The sequence below is a fragment of the Nannobrachium achirus genome (assembly GCF_963921795.1).
Source record: "Nannobrachium achirus genome assembly, chromosome: 23".
Classification (NCBI taxonomy): Eukaryota; Metazoa; Chordata; class Actinopteri; order Myctophiformes; family Myctophidae; genus Nannobrachium; species Nannobrachium achirus.
In genome coordinates this window covers 3188225-3210000 of record NC_137830.1, presented here as the reverse complement: position 1 = coordinate 3210000, position 21776 = coordinate 3188225, and the positions used below count along the sequence as shown (strand labels likewise).

At 40.7% G+C, this 21776-nt stretch overlaps 2 protein-coding genes across 2 annotated transcripts in view; one reads left to right on the top strand and one right to left on the bottom strand.

Annotated features, from left to right (window-relative positions):
- LOC308309076 (uncharacterized protein) overlaps window positions 1–21776 on the bottom strand; it is a 244490-nt gene that overhangs the window by 68158 nt on the left and 154556 nt on the right. The gene's annotated exons all lie outside the window — the stretch shown is intronic.
- On the top strand, window positions 6466–20541 carry tmem243b (transmembrane protein 243, mitochondrial b). The gene is made up of 5 exons (XM_080754083.1): window positions 6466–6567; window positions 15102–15436; window positions 16745–16795; window positions 18393–18497; window positions 20089–20541. The coding sequence occupies exons 2-5, from the start codon at window positions 15359–15361 to the stop codon at window positions 20206–20208; spliced, it is 354 nt and encodes a 117-aa protein (XP_080610209.1). The 5' UTR covers window positions 6466–6567; window positions 15102–15358; the 3' UTR covers window positions 20209–20541.

Here is a 21776-nt window from a genome sequence, read left to right as displayed (position 1 = left end):
CCATCTGAATCTGTGTGAGCATTCAAGAGAACTGCCTTGTCCAAACTCTGCTGAATGTGATTGCAGCATCTTATGTGGAAAGAATTGCCCTCTCTGTGTAGAAATCCATGCCGTTACGCCACATCTCCAGTGTTGACTTTGTTATGCTTAGTTCAGTGTGGTATCAAGCACCAGAAATCGACCATCTCCAAGCTCACAATGCCTGTCGCAAGCTTGGAGGTCTGCTATATATTTTCTATATTTTTACCAAAAGCCCCTTTTATAAATGTCAGCCCTTGCCTCTCTAACATTCTCTGCAGCCACTGTTACATAATGATGAAAAGTGAATCATGAGAACAGAAGGATATCCTGTCTTGAAATCTTTACATTCGCTTATGGTTTGTGTTTACGGGCTTGACTACTTAAAACCAGAGGTTCTCAATGTGGGGTCTGGTGACCCTCAGGGGTTCTTGAAGGGGTTCCTGGGGTCCCCAGCAAAATTAATTAATAATACCATACATCACTATATCAACATCACTTTAAGCACATTACCCTATAGACATCGGCTATTATCTTTAAATTGCTGATCTACGAGATGTAGATATAATATTTTCAAAAGATCTTGAACAAATCTGAAGCCTATGAACATTTTGGAAACATTTTAACACAAATTTTGACTTGTATAATGGGGTCCCTTGATATTATTATTTCCAGATAGGCGGCTCCGCGGCCAAACGCCTTATAATCTGGGGGTCCTTGAGAACCAAGATTTAAACCAGGGGGTCCAAACCTTTTCAAAGCGGGCCTTTAGAAGATATTAAAACACCCAAGGGACGACTATATCTCCTGACATAATATACATTAGATCAAACCATAACAACAGTACAGTACATACAGTATGCCAGGGGTCTTCAACAGGGGGTCTGGGACCCCTAGGGGGTCCTCAGAGTTACTACAGGGGGTCCTCCAAATCTTTGTGTGACTTTTTTATATTAATCACTTGAACCTTAGCATCCATATTCTGAGAACTGTAGCCAAAAATAGAGGACTGGTGTAGAGGGGGAAAAGAGCAGACTTAAGCACAGAGTGAAAGGTCAAGTTTATTACAGTAAGTATTGACGGTTCAAGTGGTTAAATATCTACACAAATTGACATGAATTCAGAATACACTGATGATTGTGCTCAATAAGGTTGTGGGGGTCCCTGCTTCATCTCTCTCTCAACTAAGGGGTCCTTGGCCTGAAAACGTTGAAGACCCCTGCTGTATGCAATGCATCACATTTTAACTTTTAGACTTTCATTATCAATATTTAATATCAATGATTTTGTCAGGTGTGTTCTCTGTACAAAACACAAACAACTCACATTACCAAATTTAATCAGACGTAGAAGGTAAAAGATACAATAAAATATAATTTCTTTGGCCCCTTCAGAATGAAACAGGGAACAATTTTGACAAATTATACTCTGCTGGATTGAAGCCACAGGCTGTGTGTAATTATGTCCCCGGGCCGCAGTGTGTCGCACCAAATTCTGGTCCCTGGGTACAAGGATTCACTGTGTTATTTTGTGCTTTAACTGTTGAAAAAATAGTGCTATTTTTGAAAGATCGTGAAAATTTGAAGTTTTTTTTTAAAAACCTATGTTTCTATGTCAGCGGTGCGCAAACGTTTTCATATGAAGGACCCCCGAAATGATATGTATTTGGCCACGGACCCCCATCTCAAAACATTTAGTTCCAGGGACCGCAAAATTTGAGTTTTCGCTTAAAAAATACACATATTCAAAGATTTGCACACATTTTCACGACTAGCAGATCTACAAGCACGCAGCAGCGCGGCACCAAGCTTGTATATCTGCTATTTTTCAATAGCTAAAATGTAAAATAATGAGGGCCCCTCCACCTTGGGGCCAAGTAACTCAGTCCCACTCTAAATCATAGTAAAATAACTACAAATGCTACATTTTACAAAATGGTCACTTTAACAAGTTATAATAATTATATTCTCCCCATCTTGACAGAATGGTATATTCCCAGGTTCCGCAGGTCAGCTGCACAGGTGCAATGCATTATTGTTAATTGTGGCGCGTTTACTAACATGCCAAGTTTAGCTGCACTTGAACAACCGTTCCAGGCTGCCATATCCAGCCCAAGAAACCATAGAAACGGGGGAAAAAATAAAATGTACTTCTTAAAATAAATGTATCATGCCTGTTGCTAAGGTATGGCAACATGACTGGTGTCTTGACACCAGTCATACCTTGCCATACCTTAGCTTTTTCTGAACTGACACCACTGCATGAAGTACATACACCACATTAGCAGTTTTCTTAACATTGCAGAGTTATGGTCCATGGACAATGTTAATGTATGTTCACAGAGACATTTATGACTGTGTGTGAAATACTGTGGATGTTTGTAGGGATTATCAGAGGGTCACACAGCTCTCATGTGATGCAGCATGAACTGAGAGGTGGATTTACTCCATCATGCACTGAAGCAGGGCTTTAAGAAGCTCTCACGTGTTACTGTAAAAGAATCGACAACCTATGGTAGAAACACTCTGTAAGGCAGTGGTTCTCAACCTGTGGGTCGGGACCCCAAATGATTTTATGGGGGTCCCCGGATGATTAACTTAAAGTGTAAAATTGTTTTCTCACTCAACAGTAAACAAACCAACATAAAGTTTAAGTGTAGGGTATCTTCTAACGTGGCAATTTAAGGACTTTTTAATACCTCTAAAATGACAAATGAAACATTGGCCAAATTGTCAAAATATTAAATAAATTGTGAAAATAGCCGATAGATTCTCACAACGCCTCGCAAGCATGTAGATCTGCTATTTTCACAATAGAACCGTGTTGTACAAAATGTAATGCCTCAACTCTTAGTGCTCGTCAGGGTGGTGGGTCCATGTTTATAAATATAAAACACCCCCAGGCGCGGCAGAGGGAGAGCAGAGCCCAGGATTACATAGGCAATTGGCACTGGGTGAAAAAGGGTTGCAAAATCGTGGGATAAAAATTATAAGTTAAAAAAAATAATAATAAATATAAAAGACATGATGCAATGTGTTTTATCGGCGACCTATGGAGTGGAGCATATCAGTAAACCTGTTTATTACATAATCGCAGTCTAATCGCATTGTTTTGACGTGATCGCAATCATTTTGTCATAATCGTCATAATCGTTTCCACTATCAATGTTCTTTTTTAAGTATAACGTTTTAGCTTTCTCAAGCTTAATGAGGACAAGACAGAAGTTCTCATAATTGGTGGTATGCAAAGAGAATCAATAATAAATAGACTTGGTAACCTGGCTAAAGAAAGTAACACCTCTGTAAATAAAACCTGGGGGTGATTATTGATGCTGAATTGAATTTTAATACACACATTAATCATGTCACGAAGACTGCCTTCTTTCACCTTAGAAACATTGCACGAATTAGAGCTTATCTGACGTTGGGCGATGCAAAAACTCTGATCCACGCCTTTGTTTTCTCTAAAACTAAGATTTTAACTAAAACTAAGATAAGAGAACATATTACTCCAGTCTTAGCGTCGCTACACTGGCTCCCGGTTGTTTTTAGGATTGCTTTTAAAATGATTTTACTTGTTTATAAAGCTCTAAATGGTCTGGCACCTTCATATCTCTATGACTGCCTGCATAGATACGTTCCAAACCGCCCCTCAGGTCTTCTAGTGCAGACCTGCTTGATGTGCCTAATATGACATAAAAAAATATGGTGAAGCAGCTTCCTGCTTCTACGGACCGACAGCTTGGAATAAACTCCCACTAGACAGGCAGCCTCCGTGGATAGCTTTAAAGCACAGCTCAAGACCTACTGTACTTCTATACTCTTGCTTTTAGCTGAATATTTACATTCCTGTGTTGCTTTTGAAGTCTGCACTGTTCTTAAAATGTTTTTTCTTCAATGTTTTATGTTTTTATTTTTCTCTGCTTTAAGTGTTAAGCACTTGTGCTTCATTTTCTGCTCTGTAACGCGCTTTGAGCTGCATTTCATGTCATGAAAGGTGCTATACAAATAGTTTATTATTATTATTATTATTAAATATGTGATGTCAGTCATTTCTTTTATATTTAGGTTATATGTCATATCTGCCATGTGCAACTTCAAAGCCTACAAGCCAAACAGAAATGTAGTTGTCGATGAGAAAAATCACAATCAAATCTTCAATCGCAATTATTTGAGTGACAATTAATGGTCATGTAAAAAAAACAGCCCTACACACTGTATACTGTAGATCAGGGGTCTTCAACAGGGGGTCCGGGACCCTAGGGGGTCCTCAGAGTTACTACAGGGGGTCCTTCAAATCTTTGTGTGATAGAAACTTTTTCTTCCCTTTTTTATATTAACCACTTGAACCCTAACGTCAATATTCTGAGAGCTTTAGCCAAAAATAGCACATCTACAAACTCGCAACGCCTTGCAGCGCGAGGCGTTGTGAGCTTGTAGATCGTCTGTTTTCGGCAAAGAGGTTTGGTGTAGAGGAGGAAAAAAAAGAGCACACTAAGTACAAAGTGAAAGGTCAAGTTTATTAAGTAGCCTATTGACAGTTCAAGTGGTTAAATATCTGATAACACAAATTGTCATGAGTCCAAAATAATGATCGTGTCCTTCAAATGATGAATCTACAAAAAGGTTGTGGGGGTCCCTGCTTCATCTCTCCATCAACTAAGGGGTCCTTGGCCTGAAAACGTTGAAGACCCCTGCTGTAGATCAGTGGTTCTCAAAGTGGATTCCAGGGTTCAAGGGTTCCTTTCTGGGGGTCTAAATTGACCCTTACAAGTCTGTAACTCTGACAGTGTACAAAATGGAACCAAATGAACCCATCAGGGTTCATTTGGTTCCATTTGTACACTGTCAAAGTTAAGGGGAGACTTTGAACTGTAGGCTAATAGACCTAATTGTAAAATAGTCATAATGGTAGCCATATGTCTACCAAAATGCATGCAGTTTTAACATAATTCAATGTGTGGCCCTTATACTTTATCATCAGGGCCATTGGCCCTCTAGAAATACATGCTGTATTTCCACCCCTGAAACAGCCGATATACATCACACAGCCCCTGATAATGTGATATTCATGCTTATCAAGTCCTATAATTAAAAGGCTGTTATGCAAATGGCCGCGGCTTTCTGCTAGTGGAAGTATGGTGGACTGATTATTAGATGAATCTTCCATGCTCCAGAGCACTGTCACCCAGCCGTGAGGAGGTGAGTGATTCTGTTGTATTATCAGTGGTTTTCAACCTTTTTCACATCAAGGTCCATTATTTATTCAGCATTTGAGCCACAGAACCACCATTTGATAACATTTAGACTCTCAGAACCAAAACCTAGAATAGTTTTGTTTGTTTGTTTGTTTGATTGGTTGATTGATTGAAGACTTTATAAGAAGTTTGCATGAGAAAAGGTAGAGTTTCATGACAGCACAGTTCACTAAAGGTCAGATAAAAGGATAAACCCAAGAGCCATGGCTTTTAAAAAAAAAAAATTTTGGGTCCTTTTTTTTTTACTCATATTACACAGACAACTGTGCAGGGAAAAAAAAGTAAAAAATAAAAAGTATTTACAAAAGAAAGCTCATGCAAGGGTGGTAAGGTTACTTGGCTAATGTAACAAGTTTGGATAGGTTGGTAGTGGTACCATATTATAGGACAGATAACAAGTTAATCAAAATAACAATGTTTCTGCATTCTCTACTTAGAGTCTAACGAAAAGACTCTTGGAAATGAAGTAATGCTGATGTTTAACAATAATTATAGCCTATACTCTTGAGATCATAACATAAATGATATATTTATAGTTGATATTTTATAGTTGTAGTGTGGTAACAACTGTACTAATATGGCCAATCTGGGATCCCATTTGAATAATAATATATATAAATAATATTTTTTATGTATTGAAAAATGTGATATTTTTAATACATTGTCGTAATTAATGTTTATCTTCATATAGTGTGGTGACTGTAGTGATTACAGCGGTCTGTCTGTCGGCTCAACTCTGAATCGGGACCTCTCCTTTAATGTTTTTTGACGCCGTCGCTTTGCTGTTACACCAGAATCGGCGCCCTGTTGAAAAGTGTCAACTTCCAGAAGCGTATGGGGTTTTGTGGAGCTTCTTTTATACAGGATCCATTTTTACATGAAATTCCATCAACATGTTTTAAATTTATAGCAAACTGGGCATTTAACTAATTGTTTTAAATGATGGCAAAATGACGTAATGCGCATAGACAAATGGAGACAATTAACTAAGGCAATACAATGGAAAGTTGTATTGCAATTTATTAATATTTTAAAAAGACATTTATATATGATGTCAACAACCAAAATAACATTACCAAACTACTAAAATACATAAAAAAATAACCTGTTATTAAACGCAGGAAACATGGTTGGATGGGTCAACGGTGTGGGTGTAACAGCGATCCGTTCCCTTTAACGTTACAGTTGAGCTGGTGTCCCTATAGAAGTTGGTGTCTCAGAGAGACAGTGATCTCATTAAAAGTCCTTTAATTAAGACTGGCTGTTAATTAGCAGCATCAAGAGCCTCTGTGGTGAGTTGAACATCAACTGTGTGTTAACTGTCATCAGTGTCAAACGCGTTTAGAACGTCAATTAGTGGCTTTAATGACCAATATTACTGCTTTAGCTTTAGCATCGTTAGCATGTCTACCTGCTACACTGTAGCCTGTAACGTTAATGCTATTAGCCTTTATTATTGTTATTTATTGGTATAAAATGTATTATTTATAACACAGCAAACTATGTCTGTTGTTGTCTATGCGTTCAGTCTGCTCTCTGATTTTTATTTAAAAGTTGTAGCTGTACTCTTAAGTATTTTGTGTTTTTATTTATTTATTTGTAAACAAATGTTTTTTATTTTTTTGTGCTTTACGATATTAAGCAGGTGTTTATCAAGAATCATAAATGAATGGTGTTTCATTGGTTAGTCACTATAGTGAACTACATTCCCATTATTAATAGCTTTAACCTAAGTATTGATGATCTGTCACTTGGGTGACAGACACTGATAGTTGTTATTGTCATAAAAACAGTGGGTTTCCCCTCTTTTCTTACATCAAGGCAAGGGTCCATTATTTATTGGTCATTGAGCCAGCTTGATTACATTTAGCCTCTCAGACCCAAAACCTAGAATGTTTTGTTGTTGTTGGATCAGATTTTGACCACAATTCCATGCTGTATTGATGTTGGTGTCATAGCAGAGATAACAGGCAAACCTTGATCAGAATAACAAGTATTCTACATTCTATAATTGTGTAGACTTCTGGTAAATTAAGTAATTCAGATGTTTTAGCAATATTCTAATTCTTGAGAATGTAAAATGAAACCAAATTGACCATTTGTGTCATTGTCATAAAGTGACAGCTAGTAGATTGACAGTGACAGTTGTCAGGATGTCGGGGATATTTTGATTATCGCCATGATATCGTAAATCGCAATTTATTTGGTCACATGATTAATCCATCCTTGCATGACAATTTCATATCGTCCCATCTAGAGATGTGCCGATTGATCGGTGAGTGATTGCGATTGGCTGATAATGCCTTTATCGACTTTGATCGGTATCGGCTGTGCCGATCTACAAGCTACTGTAGATCAGCTATTTTCACAACATTTATCTGTGGGACTGAATGTAACCTCAGCTTCAACTTCTACAAGTTGAATTGGACACTAAAGGACCTCAGCCTGCAATCTGCTAATGTTTATACTTAATATACAATGTCAATGTTTGGTAAGAAGAATCATTAAATATATAAATGCTGCTGCGAATTTATGGATTTGATTCTGTGATCGGGAATATCGGTATCGACAGATACTGATTCCAGTTGATTGGTGATCAGTATCGTCCCCAAAAATCACAATCGGAGCATCTCTAAGCCTACTTGTCACAACGTGACGGTCAGTAGTGTGACAGTGACGGCTCTCTCTAACATGCCCATCATTCCTGGCTGTCTGCTTGCGTCATCGCTTCCACTTCTGCCTGCCTTCAGGCTGCGTTTTGTCTCTTATTGTGTCAGCATTATTATGGTCTGTGTCACTTTACTGTGTCAGGAGGACTGGCTGGAGAGAGATGTGCTGAGTGATAAATGTCACGTGTCGTCATGTAGCTGCAACTTGCAACTTTAAAGGTGATACACCATGCATTTAAAAAGTATTTATGTCATATTGTTTATGTCCCAAAAACGTTTTTCAAAAGGTTTGAGGCTAAATTACCACTCCTGAATAGAGCCTCTCTCATTTTTGAATGGCTCTCAGAGCATTTTCAGCTGCAGTACCACCTTTGGCCTGAACTGCGCCACCCCCCCAAAAAACATTTTTTGGAAAAAAAAAAATGAAAAAATATATATATATATTTTGAAAAAAAAAAAAAAAAAAAAACAATCCTTCAAAAACGTCCGTCGCTGACGTCAGCGACGGCAGCAAATCTGGACAGCCTGTTTTGAGAACCCGTGGGATGCTTTTAACTTCCGCCTTCCCAAAACCAGAGAAAGACACAATGGTCAGAAATGGGACTTTGTGAGGATAGAAGGTGCTAGTGGGACCCCAAAAAAAGGTTTTAAAATAGGAAAAGTGAAATTTCATGGTGTATCACCTTTAAAAGAAGATATGTTGAATCTAGAGTTGCAACAGCAACCATTGACAGCCCATACATCCAAACAGAACAGTGCTTCTGATTGCATTAAATTATGTTAACTCACCAACATTGCAGCTCTACTGAAAGCTTGAATTATCCTCTTTCTATCTGCAAAGTGTTTGTTTCATAAAAAAAGATACAATAAAAAATAAAACAGGTAATACATCACTATAACAAGCAAGATAATATGTCAGTACATTAACAGCAATAAAACAAATGCATAGGAATATCAATCTAGAAAAACAATAACATAGGTAGACCACACTCCTAATCAGTAAAAAAGCTTTTCTAAAACCTAAAAATGCTATCTAGCTTCATGTGTGGTCATCGAGGGAAGGGGAGTGTTACAGTAGTGCTATGGGTTTAGGTGGGATCTTTCTGAATGGACCCATACAAGTCTGTAACTCTGAGAGTGTACCAAAAAACTGTGGTTCCATTTGTACACTCGCAAATGTGTTATGGCAGGGGTGAGGGGTCTTCAACGTTTTCAGGCAAAGGACCCCTTAGTTGAGAGAGAGATGAAGCAGGGACCCCTTAGTTGAGAGAGAGATGAAGCAGGGACCCCTTAGTTGAGAGAGAGATGAAGCAGGGACCCCCACAACCTGTTCATAGATTCCATATAGTTTCATTGTTTGACAGCACAATCATCAGTGTATTTTGGATTCATGTCAATTTGTGTTTCCAGATATTTAACCACTTGAACCGTCAATACTTAATAAACTTGACCTTTCGCTCTGTACTTAGTCTGCTCTTTCCCTCCTATAAACCAAACCTCTTTGCCGGAAGCGCGAGGCGTTGTGAGCTTGTAGTTCTGCTATTTTTGGCTAAAGTTCTCAGAATATGAGGACATTAGGGTTCAAGTGCATGCATATATGAAAGAAGAAAAAAGCATTTTCTATCACACAGATTTGGAGGACCCCCTGTAGTAACTCTGAGGACCCCCTAGGGCAGAGGTTCCAAACATTTTTGGCTCAAGGCACAACTAGAAATATCTTTTTCATCCGAGGCACCCCTACATTATATTCATAATGTTCACTCCCAGCACCTTATATTTATAGCATATTTTAGTGATTATGTTGCGAGGAAAACGTTGAGATAACAGCCATTTTGGTTAGAACTGACTGAAAATAATGTATTTCAAGTTTACAATGATACTAAATAAAAAGATTTTTAAGTGTCCAAATAAATTCCAACTATTATCAAATTATCTCGCGGCACCCCTAGACTGACGTCACGGCACCCCAGGGTGCCCCGTCTCCCACTTTGAAAACCCCTGCCCTAGGGGTCCCGGGCCCCCTGTTGAAGACCCCTGTGTTATGGAGTGTGTCTGGTAATGGTCTTCATCTCTGGTCACATGTGGTTCTGGTATTCAGGGGAGGGTTGCTGGGGTTCTTTTCTTTCACGTGAAACAGATCTTAGTATTTTATTGTGATCTTCTCAGTCTGGGGGTGTTTCTCTGTAAGCAGCCTAGTGGGTCACAAGGAACTGCAGGATTTCAGCTGCAGGCTGCGCTTATGGAGCGCTCATAATGAGACGCTTGTTTTACACTGTGTGTGTGTGTGTGTGTGTGTGTGTGTGTGTGTGTGTGTGTGTGTGTGTGTGTGTGTGTGTGTGTGTGTGTGTGCGCGTGTGCGTGTGCGTGCGCGTGTGTGCGCTTGCGTGCGTGCGTGTAAGGTAAACTAAGTACATTTACTTAAAGGAGTAGTTCACTCCCAAATTACTTTTTTGTCTATTGATTACTCACACCATGGAGACTTGAGTTCAATAATAATATTTTGTATTTGTCGCATTCCTAAGACCAAAAAAAATAAAAAAGATTATTGTAAATTTACCCCCATTGATTCTGGATGGGGACCCAAATACATTTGCATCCGGAATCAATGGGGGTAAATGTATTGTTAACAAATTATTATCTTAGGAATGTGACAAAACGTCATTTTTTGGGGGTGAACTACTCCTTTAATTACTGTATTTAGGTACCATTTTGAGGTATTTGTCCTTTACTGGAGTATTTCCAATACTTGTACTTCTACTCCACTTGAATCTCAGATCCAGACACTGTACTTTTTACTCAAATACATTTATTTAAAAAAACTTTAGTTACTTCTTTGTAGATTTAGATTATAATTACTAAACATACATTAACCACTTCAGCCATATATTTACTTTTTGGCCATTTGAAAATAGCAGATCTACAAGCACACAATGTGTCGCAATTATGGATGGAGCTGGTTAATTTTTATTGATAACGAGCATCTTATCCATCCTGCTTATTGGTCCAGGCTTTTTATCCAGCCCATGTTGAGCCTTTTCTAATATTTTGTGGAAAAGATGTGAGATGACACATTCTGAACAGAACTGGACATCTGGTATCTTTTTTATTATTGTCCAGTTGTTGTGACGGTGAGTTTGTGGCTGACCACCATCTCTGATTAAATTGATCGTTAAGATTGATCATTAAAACAACCATTCAGTTTTGAAGTAAAACATATGAGTACTTTTTCCACCTCTGTGTGCGTGCGTGTGTGTGTGTGTGTGTGTGTGTGTGTGTGTGCACGACTGCACGTGTGTGTACGTGTGCGTGCGTGCGTGCGTGCGTGCGTGCGTGCGTGCGTGCGTGCGTGCGTGTGTGTTAGGGCATTAACGAAAAAGTCGACAAGTCGACTTCATTACACAAGTCGACTCCCACCAGAGAAAGTCGAAGTTGAAAAAATAAATATATCCTTTGTATTTCTTTTCTATCATTATTTTTTCTCCATGTGTGCGTCTGTACAGCATTCAAACAGTAGGATTGCTTATTGTCAAGAACGGAATGATCCAATATTACAGTGCTACATTACATTTGGTATAACGTGTTTCTATTGTGAAAATAGCAGATCTACATGCTCACAAGTTGTGAGCATTTAGATCTGCTATTTTCACAATTTCTGCCTCTATATATTTGACAATTTGGACAATGTTTAATTTGTCATTTTAGAGGTGTTAAAAAGTCCTTAAATTGTCACTTTAGAAATGTACAGATACCCTCTATACACTTAAACTTTATGTTGGTTTGTTTACAGTTGAGAGAGAAAACAATGTTTCACATTAAGTTAATCATCTGGGGACCCCCCAAAATCAAGCGATAAAGTCGACTTCAACGCAACTTTTTACTCAGTCGAGTCGACTTGCACAAATTACAAGTCGTTAATGCCCTAGTGCGTGTGTGCGTGTGTGCGTGTGTGCGTGCGTGCGTCTGCGTGCGTGCGTGCGTGCGTCTGCGTGCGTGCGTGCGTGCGTCTGCGTGCGTGCGTGCGTGCGTCTGCGTGCGTGCGTGCGTGCGTGCGTGCGTGCGTGCGTGCGTGCGTGCGTGCGTGCATGCGTGTGTGTGTGTGTGTGTGTGTGTGTGTGTCCTGGTTTGCTCTGTGGAGCAGGTTGGACAGGGTTCCAACAGGAGGAAGTGAACTGTAGCTGGCCTTGACATTCCAGCTGTTCTTTTTGTTAGTTTTTCTTTTCACGGAGGAGAGAACACACTCCCAGCGCCACCGTCTCCTTGACACAAATGTCTTGACATTTAATCAAATAGAAATATGTAAACGGGAGGCTTACCGGCTGTAATCGATGATGTCACGTTGCTGCATCCATGTGCAGAATCTTGCACGGCTGAATCGCGATGCATTGCCGAACCGATTATTTTTTAATAGGGAGGCACCGATTAGGGATGGGACGATATGAAAATGTCATATCCGGGTTATTGTGAGTGTTTTTTTTATCACGATAATAGTGATTATCCTCCCATCCCTAGTACCGATGTTCTGTTGGCCGATGCCGATACCAGTGTTTAAAAAAACTATTTAGCCGATAGAAGATACATGGGCAACTGGCGGCCCGGGGCCATCATGCGGCCCCCACCTTCACTTAATGCGGCCCTCAGGTTAATACCAGAAATACTGATATATTATTGATTTCAGCTGTTACAATTTCAAACATGACCTGCTTTCATTCAGTCAGTCTATATTAGTAGCTTAATGACTAGTATAGTATTAAAATGTATTTTTATGTACATGTGTTTTATGTATTTATAAAAATGTTACATTTCCAATTAAAAAATAACAAAAAATAATTCAGGATTCCAATTCAAAAGAGGCAAAAATAGCCGATCTTTTTTTGCTTCTTTTGTATGAGATATGACAAAGTAGGACGTAGCAATATGCAATGTGGCCCTCTGGAGTGAAGGTGGAAATATAGTGGCCCTCTGGAGTGAAGGTGGAAATATAGTGGCCCTATGGAGTGAAGGTGGAAATATAGTGGCCCTATGGAGTGAAGGTGGAAATATAGTAGTCCTCTGGAGTGAAGGTGGAAATATAGTGGCCCTATGGAGTGAAGGTGGAAATATAGTGGCCCTATGGAGTGAAGGTGGAAATATAGTGGCCCTATGGAGTGAAGGTAGAAATATAGTGGTCCTCTGGAGTGAAGGTGGAAATATAGTGGTCCTCTGGAGTGAAGGTGGAAATATAGTGGTCCTCTGGAGTGAAGGTGGAAATATAGTGGCCCTATGGAGTGAAGGTGGAAATATAGTGGCCCTATGGAGTGAAGGTGGAAATATAGTGGCCCTATGGAGTGAAGGTGAGCTTGTAGATCAGCTGCCACCTTGGATGTGCACCTGGGTCTGAGTGCAATATATACGGAAACCCTACGCTGGACTGTGGACATTGGCTGTGAAAAAAAAACTGTGCAATACAAGAACTGTGACTGTAAGGAACCGTGTCAGCCGGGCTGACCAAGAGACTGTGAAACTGTGCTAATTGTTGGTTATTATTATGATCACTACGTGATTTTTAACTTATCTTTTATTCTATTATTATTATTTTTGCACTGTGTATGCACCTTGTGGGATTGGGCTCAAATTTCGTTATTCACTGACTTGTTCTGTGTAATAATGACAAATAAAACTCTATTCTATTCTAAGGTGGAAATATAGTGGCCCTATGGAGTGAAGGTGGAAATATAGTGGCCCTCTGGAGTGAAGGTGGAAATATAGTGGCCCTATGGAGTGAAGGTGGAAATATAGTGGCCCTATGGAGTGAAGGTGGAAATATAGTGGCCCTATGGAGTGAAGGTGGAAATATAGTGGCCCTATGGAGTGAAGGTGGAAATATAGTGGCCCTCTGGAGTGAAGGTGGAAATATAGTGGCCCTATGGAGTGAAGGTGGAAATATAGTGGCCCTATGGAGTGAAGGTGGAAATATAGTGGCCCTATGGAGTGAAGGTGGAAATATAGTGGCCCTATGGAGTGAAGGTGGAAATATAGTGGCCCTATGGAGTGAAGGTGGAAATATAGTGGTCCTCTGGAGTGAAGGTGGAAATATAGTGGCCCTATGGAGTGAAGGTGGAAATATAGTGGTCCTCTGGAGTGAAGGTGGAAATATAGTGGCCCTATGGAGTGAAGGTGGAAATATAGTGGCCCTCTGGAGTGAAGGTGGAAATATAGTGGCCCTATGGAGTGAAGGTGGAAATATAGTGGCCCTATGGAGTGAAGGTGGAAATATAGTGGCCCTATGGAGTGAAGGTGGAAATATAGTGGCCCTATGGAGTGAAGGTGGAAATATAGTGGCCCTATGGAGTGAAGGTGGAAATATAGTGGCCCTATGGAGTGAAGGTGGAAATATAGTGGCCCTCACCATCATCAAAGTTGCCCAACCCTGAAGATACCGATATTTGTTTCTTTAGTTTTTGGTGCTATCATTTCCCCTTTCGGGCCAGGGAGACAAATAAATCATTATAAGAAATAGCTGTTCAGAATCAACTCTCTTGGTAGACTGCAGTTAACCAATACACCAACATAACCAGCACAAAATGTATGCTAATCAACAACAGATACATATCGTCTACTGCAGGGGTTCCCAAACTTTTTTGTCTCAGGGCATCCCATGAATATATTTTTAATCCGAGATACCCCTACATTATAATTTTCACTCCCAGCACCTTGTATTTATAGCATATCGTCGTTGTCGGGTGGAAACCTTGTATGTCCAAAACCGTTCGTTTTGTATTTATCATCTATAAAATGTACTAAACTAGTGAAAACTTTGCGAGAAAAACGTTGAGATAATAGCCATTTTGATTGGAACTGACTGAAAATAACTTTGTACTTCAAGTTAAAAATTATACTAAATATTTTTTTTAAGTGTCCAAATAAATTTCAAATATTATCAAATTATCTCATGGCACCCCTGGACTGCCGTCGGGGCACCCCAGGGTGCCCCGTCACCCACTTTGAAAACCCCTGGTCTACTGCCATCGGTTAATGTCAGCTTTATTTGCCGAAACCGATAATTGAACGATAGCGTCAAACATCGGCCAATATATCGGAGCATCCTTAATGTCTGACACCACTATTTTAGTATTTATGGAATAAATGACGCGTGTGTTTCCTCTCTCTGTCCTCTGCAGGCGAGCCAACCAACCAGTAGCAGCAGCAGCGTCGGTGCCCCCTAGTGGTCCAGCATGCCCCCTGCAGCGTGAGCCGGTCCACTGTGAGACAGAGCTGTGTCTGTGCTGCGGTCTGTGAGATCTAGGGAGGTCCTGGGAGGTCTGTGAGATCTAGGGGAGGATGTGGACGACGCGCAGCTAGCATGACGCTGCACTTACTCCGCCTGGCCACGAGGGGGAGCCGCTGAGAGGACAGCGTGTCAGTCTGTCTGTCAGTCATGGATGACTTCACCACCAGGACGTATGGGACCAGCGGTCTGGACAACAGACCTCTGTTTGGAGAGACCTCAGCAAGGGTTGGTACATGTCAGGGCATTCACCAAATAGTCGAATATTCAAATATCAAAGTCACTATTCGACGTTGTTCACCGAAGTCGAATATTTGCTTTTTATTTTTTTTTCTTCTTTAAAAAAGATATAGTTTATAAAGCTTGGCTAGATAGGAAGTCATAATAATGAGTTGTCAATGCCCCTGGTGGATGAATTTTGTTAATGCTCTATACCAGGGGTTCTCAAACCTTTTTAGGCCGTGACCCCCAAAATAAACATATTTGAACTGGGGACCCCCACCCTGACAAGCACTTGGAACTGTAGGTATTACATTTAATGTGACTCGTTTCCGCAGATAAATGTTGTGAAAATAGCAGATCTACATGCTCACAACGCCTCGCAACGCGAGGCGTTGTGAGCATGTAGATCGGCTATTTTCACTTAAGCAAGTTCGCCTCTTGCTTACGTAATATTTGACAGTTTGGCCAGTCCTGTCGAATATTCGACTATTCGAATACTTTGAGTTTGAATAATTTGAATACTAAAAACCACTATTCGTGAATGCCCTTGTACACGATGACATATACGTTCCAACCTAAACCTCTTTGCCTTTTGATCAAAACCAAACGGAGGCGAGGAGGAGGCTTCGCTTCCGCTTTATCCCAAACTCACTCATTATAAATGGAATTTTGGGGCCGATACCGATCAACCGGAATCGGTATCTGCCGATACCGATATTCCAGATCGATCGTCAAATCCATAAATTATTCTCTTTGTTGTGTTACCGTAGCAGCTTTTATATATTTCATGATACTTCTTACTTTTTACCATTGCGTACATTTACCCTAAAATAAATACAAATAATCTAGTAAGCATACATGGCTTGCATCCGGCTTTCCATTCAGACCATTGGTAGAGAATTCAGAAAAGTGAATTCATCTCAGAATTATCATCCAAAGATGCTTTTTTTTTTTCTTTTTTTTTTCAACGGACCATAACCAAAGAACGGATCGTCTTTATGGGGTGAAAGGAGACATGTTGGTTGGATGTTACAAACATCTTTAACCCTTGCCTAACCCTGCTTGTTATTGAGACAACATCCAATGATCACACACATGTGCTGATGTACGCATTGCGTCCATATGTACCGGTACACACAATGCCCATGACTGGTCTAGACGATAGGGCCAGAAACATAATCGTTCCATGTTTGTATTTGTTTAACGCCTATTGTCTTCCTCCCCCTCTCTCAATCTCTCTCTCTCTCTCTCTCTCTCTCTCTCTCTCTCTCTCTCTCTCTCTCTCTCTCTCTCTCTCTCTCTCTCTCTCATCAGGACCGGATCATCAACCTGGTGGTGGGAGGGTTCACCTCTCTGGTCGTTCTGGTGAGTTTAACTAAACGTCTGAAACGCTGTGTTGAGACCGGGACAGTCCCAGCGGTGCCATTATGCATACAGAGTGAACGCAAAGACGAGCGACAATCCTTTTTTACCAGTCGCTCCAATGAACTGCAGCGGTTAATGAGGTGTCTAGCTTTTATATCTATGGTCAAAACAATAACAGCACCGCCCAGGAGCTGTAGCCTCCTTTTTTGCACGAGTAAATCTAGAAAAAAAGAGATGGATTCAGGTTTGAACGCACCGTGAATCAGTGTTGATTTAGTCGACTAAAACTATGACGAAATTTTTTTTTCACTGACGAAAACTAAATGGAAACAAAATAAAAACTGAGCTGTGATGACTAAAACTAAGACTAAACATATTGACAATTTTGTCAACAAAATAAAAACTAGACTAAAACATTGGGGAGGGACTAGTGGAGAAGAGAGTAATTTTATGTTTGGTTGCGCTCTGAAAATAGCCGATCTACAAGCTTGTAGATCGGCTATTTTCAGCACACAACCAAGTGTAAAATCAGTCATTATGATGCCTTCAAGGCCTGCCAAAAATGATATTTAGTCTACTAAAATTAGACTAAAACTAAAACTTTTCAGGTGACTAAATTATGACTAAAACTAAATTACATTTTATTCAAAAGACTATGACTAAAACTAAATCAAAAGTTTCTGTCAAAAACAACACTGCTGTGAATACAGCACCTGTGAAGCTCCAGCACAGAGCACAGTGTCTTTATAAACCCTGCTGTTCTCACATTGAAAGATAGTAGGGACTGGATTTGTTTTCACTTCTGCTCTTTAACCCATTTAGGCCTAGAATTAGAAGGATTCAAAAGACACTTATAGAATCGGGTCAAAATTCTAATGTTGACGACTTTTCAAAAATAGCAGATCTACGAGCTCGCAGCGCGGCACTCGGTGCCGCGCTGTGAGCTTGTATATCTGCTATTTTTCAATAGTTAAAGCATAAAATAATGATACACAAAATGTGTACCCGTTCTAAATGGGTTAACCCAAGTATTGTATACTTTAGCTATTGAAAATCTACTGTGAGCCTGTAGGTCTGCTATTTCTCGGCATAGAGATTTGGTGGAGAGTGAATAAAACAGACTATCAAGACTACTGTGGACCTCAGAGGATTCTAAAGAGCAGTGAAAACTGTGTGTTTGAACAGTTCCAGTGACATCATAAACATCATGTCAACACACCTGTCACGCTCTGCCCTGGGTTCCCAGGGCAGGAAAGAAACCACACCACAGGAAATGCTTTAAATATCTTCTAAAGTTCCCCCCGAATGTGTCGACGTGATTTCCCCTCAGTTGTACAGTATGTAAAACTGTGTTTTGGACGCGTTGTGAGCTTGTAGATCGGCTATTTTCGGCAAAGAGCTTTGGTGTAGAGGGGATAAAGAGCAGACTAAGTACAGAGTGAAAGGTCTAGTTTATTTGGTAATGACGCTTCAAGTGGTTAAATATCTGAAAACACAAAATACGCTGATGAAGGTGGCTGTCAAACAATGAAACTGTTAAGGTGAAAGTATTCAATGATGGATGGGTGGATCATAAAGGTTTTGTCGACCCCTGCAGGTGACGGTGATCAGCTCCTTCGTGTTCCCGTCCATCCCTCCCTTACCGCTCAACGTGTTCTTCACCGTCTGTATCCTGCTGACGGGGGGGTCCACGCTAGTGCTGGTAACACACACACACACACACACACACACACACACACACACACACACACACACACACACACACACACACACACACACACACACACACACACACAGACAGGATATAGGATCATAGAATGCAGAGAGACAGCGTAGCGTCTCTGTAAACTATAGGATCATAGAATGCACAGAGACAGCGTAGCGTCTCAGTAAACTATAGGATCATAGAACGCAGAGAGACAGCGTAGCGTCTCAGTAAACTATAGGATCATAGAACGCAGAGAGAGCGTAGCGTCTCAGTAAACTATAGGATCATAGAACGCAGAGAGACGGCATAGCGTCTCAGTAAACTATAGGATCATAGAACGCAGAGAGACAGTGTAGCGTCTCCGTAAACTATAGGATCATAGAACGCAGAGAGACAGCGTAGCGTCTCAGTAAACTATAGGATCATAGAACGCAGAGAGACAGCTTAGTGTCTCAGTAAACTATAGGATCATAGAACGCAGAGAGCAAAATCTCAGTAAACTATAGGATCATAGAATGCAGAGAGACAGCGTAGCATCTCAGTAAATTATAGGATCATAGAACGCAGAGAGACAGCGTAGCGTCTCAATAAACTATAGGATCATAGAATGCAGAGAGATAGCGTAGCATCTCAGTAAACTATAGGATCATAGAACGCACAGAGACAGCGTAGCGTCTCAGTAAACTATAGGATCATAGAACGCAGAGAGACAGCTTAGCGTCTCAGTAAACTATAGGATCATAGAACGCAGAGAGACAGCTTAGTGTCTCAGTAAACTATAGGATCATAGAACGCAGAGAGAGCGTAGCGTCTCAGTAAACTATAGGATCATAGAACGCAGAGAGACAGCGTAGCGTCTCAGTAAACTATAGGATCATAGAATGCAGAGAGATAGTGTAGCATCTCAGTAAACTATAGGATCATAGAATGCAGAGAGACAGCGTAGCGTCTCAGTAAACTATAGGATCATAGAACGCAGAGAGACAGCGTAGCGTCTCAGTAATCTATAGGATCACAGGTAAACCAAGAAGCCAGCATGTGTAAATAATGCATGTGTTCATTGAAACTATAGAAACTATAGTTTGCCAGGTGGAAATGTTTACATGTTAAGCTTTGCATCGGTATCATTATAATTTTCACTCCCAGCCCCTTATATTTATAGCATACCATCGTTTTTGGGTGGAAACCTTGTATGTCCAAAACCGTTCGTTTTGTATTTATCATCTATAAAATGTACTAAACTATTGAAAACAGCCGATCTACAAGATCGGCTGTTTTCACTTGTTTTTTGCGACAGTCTTATATGATGAAGCAGGGCAAAAGACATGAGGAGACACGAGGTTTCTGCCCGACAGTGACAAGTGATAATATTTTTTCAAGAGTCCAAATAAATTCCAAATATTATCAAATGATCTCACGGCACCCCTGGACTGCCGTCGCGGCACCCCAGGGTGCCCCGTCACCCACTTTGAAAACCCCTGCACTACACACCTCGACAGAGTATAACCACACTAATAATCATTTCTCCATCTCCAGATCTTTCTCGGCCGAAGCTACAATAATACTAATCTCTCTCTCTCTTCAGATCTACTGGTATCGACAGGGAGACTTGGAGCCAAAGTTCAGGAAGTTGATCTACTATCAGCTGGTCTGTGTGGTTCTGCTGTGTCTGTGTGCCAACCTCTACTTCCACGGAGTCACGTAGAGATAGAGAGACACTGAACCTCTATGGAGAGAGAGAGATAGAGAGACACTTAACCTCTATGGAGAGAGAGAGATAGAGAGACACTTAACCTCTATGGAGAGAGAGAGAGAGAGACTCACTGTGCCAACCTCTACTTTCATGGAGTCACATAGACAGAGAGACACTCACTCTGTATGGAGACAGAGAGAGAGAGAGAGACACAACCTCTATGACAGGGGTCTTCAACAGGGGGTCCGGGACCCCTAGGGGGTCCTCAGAGTTGCTACAGGGGGTCCTTAAAATCTTCCAATCGTTTTTATATTAACAACTTGAACCCTAGCGTCCATATTCTGAGAACTGTAGCCAAAAATAGCAGATCTACAAGCTCACAACGCCTCGTGCTGCGAGGCGTTGTGAGCTTGTAGATGGGCTATTTTCGGCAATAAGGTTTGGTGTAGAGGGGGAAAAGAGCAGACTAAGTACAGAGTGAAAGGTCAAGTGTATTAAGTATTGACGTTCAAGTTGTTAAATATCTGAAAACACAAATTGACATGAATCCAAAATACACTGATGATTGTGCTGTCAAACGATGAAACTATATGGAATCTATGAACAGGTTGTGGGGGTCCCTGCTTCATCTCTCTCTCTACTAAGGGGTCCTTGGCCTGAAAACGTTGAAGACCCCTGATCTATGAAGAGAAAGAGACACACATGTTTTACCCACTGACCAAAGACTGAATGATGGCTTATACTTTAGTACTAGTAGTGACACGCACGCGCGCGCACACACACACACACACACACACACACACACACACACACACACACACACACACACACACACACACACACACACACACACACACACACACACACACACTTAGTGAAACACTTTGAAATACACCACCTTTTCACCAGCGGGACCAGCATGGAGACGTTGTGGACTTGGAGGACAGACCTGTTCCACTTCAACACGTGGAGGACGGACAACCAAAACCAAATGAACCCCAACAACCCGTGGTGACGTTGGGGTCCCCAGGAAGGAACCCCAGAATAGAACATATTCACACCGCGGCCATCTTGGATCACATGACTTCCTGGGATAGCAGCCTGCATTACAAACCATTGTGAACAATGGAGTGATGGTCCCAAAATATGAGTTCTGTTCAACCAATTTCTTTTGACCAAATTGACAAATGGGCAGATGACAACATCAACATCCCCAAAATGATTAAATAGAAGGGTACATCCACAATATTCATGGTAGTTAGGTTGCAGTGTTACTCTGTACAAAGACTTGCTACAGTATCTGTGCAGACTAGTGCTTGCTCTGCCATCATAGTTAATATTACTGTATCGTGATTTTTGCATATTAATCAGAAACAATCTAACAACAAATAGTTAATATGATAGTAGAGCAAGCACTGCACAGACAGCAAGTCTTTGTACACAATAAGGTTGCAACCTAACTACCATGAATATTGTGGACGTACCCTTCTATTTAATCCTTTTGGGGATGTTGATGTTGTCATCTGCCCATTTGTCGATTTGGTCAAAAGAAATTGGTTGAATAGAACTCAGGACCATCG

Bases quoted from the DNA above. Each gene is read 5' to 3' on its own strand.
- tmem243b (XM_080754083.1), top strand. From the start codon at position 15,359: ATGGATGACTTCACCACCAGGACGTATGGGACCAGCGGTCTGGACAAC. The intron at 15,437-16,744 runs GTTGGTACATGT...CTCTCTCATCAG, and splicing joins TTGGAGAGACCTCAGCAAGG to GACCGGATCATCAACCTGGT. The intron at 18,498-20,088 runs GTAACACACACA...CTCTCTCTTCAG, and splicing joins GGGGGTCCACGCTAGTGCTG to ATCTACTGGTATCGACAGGG.